This window comes from Erythrolamprus reginae, chromosome 7, assembly GCF_031021105.1.
Source record: "Erythrolamprus reginae isolate rEryReg1 chromosome 7, rEryReg1.hap1, whole genome shotgun sequence".
In the NCBI taxonomy this organism is placed as follows: Eukaryota; Metazoa; Chordata; class Lepidosauria; order Squamata; family Dipsadidae; genus Erythrolamprus; species Erythrolamprus reginae.
Window position 1 is genome coordinate 14,683,111 of NC_091956.1, and position 7,857 is coordinate 14,690,967.

At 46.0% G+C, this 7,857-nt stretch overlaps 1 protein-coding gene across 3 annotated transcripts in view; it reads right to left on the reverse strand.

Moving 5' to 3' along the window:
- Positions 1-7,857, reverse strand: part of NSUN7 (NOP2/Sun RNA methyltransferase family member 7) — a 36,045-nt gene that overhangs the window by 10,639 nt on the left and 17,549 nt on the right. For all 3 annotated transcript variants that reach the window (XM_070757036.1, XM_070757037.1, XM_070757038.1), the window contains exons 6-9: positions 5,753-5,936; positions 5,120-5,330; positions 2,140-2,283; positions 478-579 (exon numbers count right to left, since the gene is read on the reverse strand). In XM_070757036.1, the coding sequence (XP_070613137.1) occupies positions 478-579; positions 2,140-2,283; positions 5,120-5,330; positions 5,753-5,936 (641 nt within the window). The remainder of the gene's footprint in view (positions 1-477; positions 580-2,139; positions 2,284-5,119; positions 5,331-5,752; positions 5,937-7,857) is intronic.

Sequence of the window (7,857 nt, forward strand, 5' to 3'; positions counted from 1 at the left end):
GAGGTCTCCAGAACTGAACACAGTATTCCAAATGTGGTCTCACCAGCATTCTATATAGCGGGATCATAATCTCCCTCTTCCTGCTTGTTATACCTCTAGCTATGCAGCCAAGCATCCTACTTGCTTTCCCTACCGCCTGACTGCACTGTTCACCCATTTTGAGACTGTCAGAAATCACTACCCCTAAATTCTTTTCTTCTGAAGTATTTGCTAAGACAGAACTGCCAATACAATACTCAGATTGAGGATTCCTTTTCCCCAAGTGCATTATTTTACATTTGGAAACATTAAACTGCAGTTTCCATTGCTTTGACCATTTATCTAGTAAAGCTAAATCATTTACCATATTACAGACGCCTCCAGGAATATCAACCCTATTGCACACTTTAGAGTCATCGGCAAATAGGTAAACCTTCCCTACCAAACCTTCCCCTATGTCACTCACAAAGTTTGGAGTCCATGACAAATAAAACTCACACTGCATTGCGTGGGTCAGCTCCTTCAGCTGCTGTTGAGCGAGGGTGCTTAGCTTGTCTTCAGCTACCGATCCTTGAGAGAGATCTCGAAGCAACTCTGCATCTAAAGAGGAAATTAAATAAATCGACTACTGCAACAACAGGGTATATTAGTGGTCAGAAAACGACGGTTACAATCTGCCTTCTCATTTAAAATGAACAGGAGTGGCTGGGAGGAAAGGGAGAAAATAAATGAGGGAGGAGAAGAAAATAGAAAAGGATAAAGGAGAAGGAAGAGAAGGAAAAGGAAAAAAAGATAAGGACGAGGGAGAAGAAGATAAGGATGAAGGAGAAGAGGAGGAAAAGGAGAAAATAGATAAGGATGAGGGAGGAGAAGAAAATAGAGAAAGAGAAGACAAAGAAAATGAGAAGAAGATAGATAAGGATGTCCAGTCAACGAAGCAGTGGAAGTGATGTGCCAGTGCCTGGAGGCTGTTGGGGCCTGGTTGGGTGTCAACAAACTCAAACTCAACCCAGACAAGACTGAGTGGCTGTGGGTCTTGCCTCCCAAGGACAATTCCATCTGTCCGTCCATTACCCTGGGGGGAGAATCATTGACCCCCTTAGAGAGGGTTCACAACTTGGGCGTCCTCCTCGATCCACAGCTCACATTAGAGAAACATCTTTCAGCTGTGGCGAGGGGGGCGTTCGCCCAGGTTCGCCTGGTATACCAGTTGCTACCCTATTTGGACCGGGAGTCACTGCTCACAGTCACTCATGCCCTCATCACCTCGAGGCTCGACTACTGTAACGCTCTCTACATGGGGCTACCTTTGAAAAGTGTTTGGAAACTTTAGATCGTGCAGAATGCAGCTGGGAGAGCAATCATGGGCTTTCCAAAATATGCCCATGTTACACCAACACTCCGCAGTCTGCATTGGTTGCCGATCAGTTTCCGGTCACAATTCAAAGTGTTGGTTATGACCTATAAAGCCCTTCATGGCACCGGACCAGATTATCTCAGGGACCGCCTTCTGCTGCACGAATCCCAGCAACCAGTTAGATCCCACAGAGTGGGTCTTCTCCGGGTCCCGTCAACTAAACAATGCTGCTTGGCGGGACCCAGGGGAAGAGCCTTCTCTGTGGCGGCCCCGGCCCTTTGGAACCAACTCCCCCCAGAGATTAGAATTGCCCCCACCCTCCTTGCCTTTCGTAAACTACTTAAAACCCACCTCTGCCACCGGGCATGGGGGAATTGAGATACTCTTTCCCTCTAGGCCTTTACAATTTTATGCATGGTATGTCTGTATGTATGTTTGGTTTTTATATTAATGGGTTTTTAATCATTTTTTTTATTGGATTATTATTGTACGCTGTCTTATTATTGCTGTTAGCCGCCCCGAGTCTCCGGAGAGGGGCGGCATACAAATCCAATAAATAAATAAAATAAATAATAAATAAGTAAAGATGGAAGAGGAAAAAGTAGAAGAAGAAGATAAATGGGCAAAAAGAAGGAGAAGAGGTGATGAAGAAGGACAAAGGAGAAGAAAGAGGGAGGAAAAAGAAAAGAAGAGACAGGAGGAGGAGGAGGAGGAGACCAGAAAGATAATGACCAGAAATGCCACAGAAAGGGAAGGACCATCCTTCCCTAGAACTGGACATCGGAAACCTTCGGGAAAGTTACCTTCGCGCTCTTTTAGAATAAATTCGATGGGATTGCTGACCCCCAGGCCGGAGCAGCGAGGCAGGAGCAAGATCACTTTGACTTTATACAGCTTGGAAGACGTGGCTTCGATGTTGGCAAAATCTTCATGAAGCAGCTCGATATCTGGGGACAGCAAGAGGGGAAGGAAAAAACAAAAAGAGAGAGAGAGTATGCAAGTTAAGAATGGAACCGATGAGCAATGTTCCCTCTAATTTTTTTTTTTTGGTGTGGGCGGAAAAGTATAGTGTCTGAGCGGCAGTCCCTTCGAGACTTGGTGGCAAAGAAGTAGACTATCAAGCAGACTATCAATCCTAGGTCTAGAAAGCTTAGAACTACGTCGCCTAAAACACGATCTAAGTATTGCCCACAAGATCATATGCTGCAACGTTCTACCTGTCAATGACTACTTCAGCTTCAATCGCAACGACACAAGAGCACGCAACAGATTCAAACTTAATATTAACCGCTCCAAACTTGACTGTAAAAAGTATGACTTCAGCAACCGAGTTGTCGAAGCGTGGAACTCATTACCTGACTCAGTAGTGTCAACTGCTAACCCCAAACATTTTTCCCTTAGACTATCTACGATTGACCTCTCCAGGTTCCTTAGAGGTCAGTAAGGGGTGTGCATAAGTGCACCAGTGTGCCTTCCGTCCCCTGTCCAATTGTCTCTCCTTATCTCATTTATCTTTTCTTCCTTTCAAATATGTTCACCTATACTTTTATATCTTTTCTTCTATTCTTTTCTTTACTTATATTATTACATATCTTTCTCTTCAATGTGTATTATGTATTGGACAAAATAAATAAATAAAATAAAAAATAAGTAAGTAAGTAAGTAAGTAAGTAAGTAAGTAAGTAAGTAAGTAAGTAAGTAAGTAAGTAAGTAAGTAAGTAAATAAATAGGAGAAAAAAATCCCCTTCTTTTTATTAAAAGAAATTAATAAAACAAAAACAAAATCTATTACTATTAAAACTAAAACAACCAGCAAAACCAAAAGCACAACTATTAATAAATCCATGCTTTAAAATCTTCATTTCTTAAATATTTATCATAGTATTATAGTAATCTAGTATTACTATGAAAATCTATCTGAACACCAATGAATCGATTAATATATTTCCATAAATTATACTTTTCTATAATTTCATTCAATATTTCCAAGCTCGGTTAATTTTCAGGCACTTAGCATTTACTATTATTAACTTTCATCAATTTTCTATATTTCCAAGTATATTTTAAATTCATAATGCAAACTCATAAAATCATACAGTACATATCACAAAACCCTTATTTATCATATGTATCTTCCGTTAATTTTACCAATTTAATTCTATATAGTTCTAAAATTCTAATCCAATTTTATGAATTAATACATCCTAATATTAAACAACACCTAAAGATATCTTTTACCAATATTCCATAGTCAATCCATATTTAATAATCAATCATCCCTCCTCAAATTTCTACCACTGTTCTCATTTCTGGGTGCCACTCCTGTCTCTCCCCCTTTTCTCTCTCATTTGTTTCTCATTTCTCCCTCTTCCTCCCTTTTTCTCTCATTCCTTTCCCCTCTCTTTTTCCGTCCCTGTCTTCTCCCCCCTTGTGTGTGTATGTGTGTGTGTACACTCTTGAACCATTTCCAAAAACAGGTGACAGTTGGGTTTTTTTCTCTGTTATTATTTGGGTGCTTTTTACCATATTCTTTATATCAAGAGTCACTTCTCTCTCTCTTTTGTTTCTCTCTCTTTCCTCTCATTCTGTGCCTCATTTTCTCATCTCTTTTTTTCTCCCCTTTTTTCTCTCATTTCTCTCTCTCTCTTCCTTCCTCTCTTCTCTCTCTCTCTTGCTTTCTTTCTCTCTCTTTCTCTCTCCGCCCTCTTGCTACCTGTTCAACGGTGGCCAGGTCCATGCTCTCGATGCAGGCTGCCGTCTCATACTTATCTTCACTGGGCGGTGGAGGGGACCTGGCAGCGGGTGGCAGCCCCCAGCGCAGTGGAGGAGGAGGAGGAGGCAAACCTTGGGGACAGGCCCGAGCAGTAGCCGCTGCCGCCTACTCCGTCCTGCACTTCGGCCGCACCAGGGCCGAGTAGGCCGAGGCTGGGCCTGGGCGGTGGACGAGCATCGAGAGGGACAAGGTGGGGCATAGGCAGCGGGCGGGACATGGCAAGCCAGCAGCGGGGCCTCAGCGGCGGAGGAGCAACGGGAGGGACGCGGTGGGACCTGGATGGCAGGCAGGACGTGGTGAACCGGCGGCAGGGCCTCGGTGGCGGGCGAGCAGCGGGAGGGATGTAGCACCAGGATCCGCGGCCCCCCAGCAACGGACGGTTAGCGGGATCCCTCCCCTCACCTGGCGGGCGGTTAGTGGGTACTTACTTTAGCCGGCAGCTGAACGAGAAAGACCGTTCGGCTGCCGGTGGAAGGGGGCTAAAGGGGCGGGGAGGAAAGCGGGCCTGCAATTGGCCCCTTTCTTTCCCGCCTTTATGGAGAGGAACTGTTGCTGCCCTATGACAGAGCAGCAAGAGTTCTATTTATTAATTCCAGCGTAGAGGTCAGACCTCTGCATTGGAATTAGAAATTTGTGCGTGGAGCTGGAAAATCTCGTGCGCTATAGCACACTGTGCACATTATAGGGAACACCTGAGAGTGAAGAAGATGAGAGGTCAGGGTAAGAATAACAGCAAGGCCCTTCTGAACTTTCTGGGTTGAGTGAATAAGCACTTCCTCTGAGGAATGACTTTGTATTTCCTGTGCTGAGTGACTCAGTAGAGGAGGAGCCTCCTCTGCATGCCGGAGTGCACAGGGCATCTAGGCAACATGAGTGGTTGGAGGAGATTTACTCACGAGTAGTAATGCTGGCTACTGGGTCACGCCCTCACACTATTTAAGGGTCATAAGTTGAGGACCACCTGTCAGGCTTTTTATATGTGAAAATAATGCCATGAATCTTGTACTTACTTTTACACTCCATGCGTGCAAAGAGCTCCTTCAATTCGGCTTCTCGGGCCGCCGACTTTACTCCGCACACAAACACCCGGGACGTCTCCTGATTGGTCAGCACCGACATGTGGGCCACAGTGAGCCAGGACCCCGTTTGTGCAATTAAAATATCGTCGTCCATATTCAGCAGAGCTTTCACCGAATGTACCGCCAGGCTCCGGGAATTATCCTAAGGGTGAGAGGGAAAACACCAGCGTGGGAATTATTTGGCTGGCCAACAACGGGCCCTGTTCTGGAGCCATATGCCATCGTAAGGGGCGCAACCCAAGTCAAAACAATGCTTTGACTGACAGCAGTAGCACTTGAGACCTATGTATCACTCCACAGTGCTTTACAGCCCTCTCTTAAGTGGTTTGCAGAGTCAGCATCTGTAGCAATCTGAGTCCTTGTTTTACCAACCTCAGAAGGATGGAAGGATGAATCAACCTCGAACCAGTCAAGATTGTTAGAACTATGTACATAACTATTTGGGTTTGGCAATAGATAAAATAAACCAACAATGTATGCTTACATGTATTAGAGGGGGGGGGGACTGTCATCCTGGAAGGGTTCAAACATTTCTTCAGTGGGGCACAGCCTCTTTTCACTTACTTGCAAGAGGAGCTTGTGGTCCGTGTAGAGTTCCAAGGTCAGCAGCTTGTCTTTAAGGGAAGACGGGAAGATGAGCCCATCCTCACAATGTTTGTCCCGGCAATAGGTGTAACCGTCGAAATCAGAGATGGAATGTACTTTCCGGAAGCCTTCTTTCTGTAAGAAGCCGTGAACCTCTTCCAGACTGTAACAAGAAAACACAGGTGTTATTAATATTGGGGGGGTCACATAACGGAAGGGAAAAAGAACAACAACATCAACAAATATCACTCTTAGGTTTGTAGGTACAAGAAGTCCTCTCAACTTAAGGTCACAATTGAACCTGAATTTTATGTTGCTAATTGAGAAATCGAACAGCTGGGTCCAATGCCTGGTGTGTGGATGCACGGAAGGCAGAGGAGAGGAGAGCAGTGGAAATCTATGGTCCGGTCCTTGGGACGGAAGAGCCACCGCTGCTAGCGAAGCCCCCCCCCCTACCTCTGGGAATAAATTGGAGGGAGAGGAGGAGGCATGGGAGTCAGGATCAGCATCAGGGCAACCTGAGAGTCTGAGGGGGAAGAGAGAACGAAGCTGGGGGGGGGAGAGAGAGAGGTGGAGCCTGGGCTATCCATCATCCCTCAGATGGACAGTCAACAGCCCCCAGGTCTGGAGGTGGCTGATGAGGAAGGGGAGGAACAGCTGGGTCCAGGGCCTGACATGCAGAAGGCAGAGGAGAGGAGAGCAGTGGAAATTTATGGGCTGGTCTTTGGGCTAGAAGAGCCACCGCTGCTAGCAAAGCCCACCCAAGCTCTGGGGATAAAAGACAGGGGGCGGAGATGAATAAGTGTGGCAGACAACTATTCCTCTCCCTGCTGGACAGACTTATTAGCCTGCAGTGAGAGAGAAGCGTAAAATGGGTCAAAACTCACTGAACCTGTCCTGTCCCAGCGTTGAGCCCCCCCAAAATCAGATGCACACCACCAGATTAACTAATAAAGATTTTACTATTTACAAAAGTCTTATGCAGCGTGAGTCTTTTCGAAAAGAAGGTGAAAACTAGCAAAGGCTTCACCACACTGATTATAAAACCAGCTGGCCAGAGCCTCAAGAATACAGCAATAATTACTATATTGTAATTAAGTTTCTTATTGTAGACTTACAGAAATTGGCTGAAAGCCCAGAGCTCATTAAGAAAGCCAGGAATGTGGTTCTTTTAAACCACAAGCCAAAAGACAAAAACTGAAACTAGATTTCTAGGATGAACTGCATTGTTCTCTGGGCAGAAGCATTGCATGACTCCGACTTAAATAGCCTGAGAGCGTGGCCCAATAGCCAGTAGCGCTACTCACGAGTAAACCTCCTTTTGAGTAACCACTCTTGCCTCCTAGAGTCCCTGTGAATCCTAGCATCAAGAAGAGGCTCCTCCACTTCTCCTGAGTCACTCATCTCAGGAGGTGCAGAAGGTCCTAGTTGCTCTTCAACCTCTGACACCATGTCCTCTTTGCTGTCAAGACTTGGGTGCCAGGAACACAGGACGCTTGTGCCATGCCTCCACTGTCTCTGAGTTCTCTGGTCCATTACTAATTGCACAGGACGCGAATGGGCCACAACAGAACCAATTCAAGGGAGTCGGCTAAAGCAGGAGTCTTCAAACTTAACAACTTCAAAGAGTTGTGGACTTCAGCTCCCAGAATGCTCTAGCCAGCTATGCTAAGTCCACAAATCGTAAAAGTAGCAAAAGCTGGAGAGACCCAAAGCCTTAAACATAGGAGCCTTCTCCAGAAGTATGAAGTTAATTTTATCAGTGGTGCTTTGAAAGTGTCACAGTCACCGAAATATTGAAAAATTTGCATATTTATAACTTGAAGGGGGGACTTCCGGTGGCTGCGAGCCGCGTTGGGAAGCTGGCGACGGAGCTCCGTCCCCAGACCTCCGTTTTTGCTTTGGCGGTCGCATTTTAGCAGTGCGATCGGACGCAGAGAGCCCGGTCAAAAACAGGGGGTTTCTCTGCATCGGAAGGGGTGCCCGCTGCCGCCCCCAGGTGCAGGATTACCCCGCAGCGCCAAGTGCAAAGATCTGGGACCGGATCCTTTCAGCGCCCGGCCATAGCGGCGACTTCACAAAGA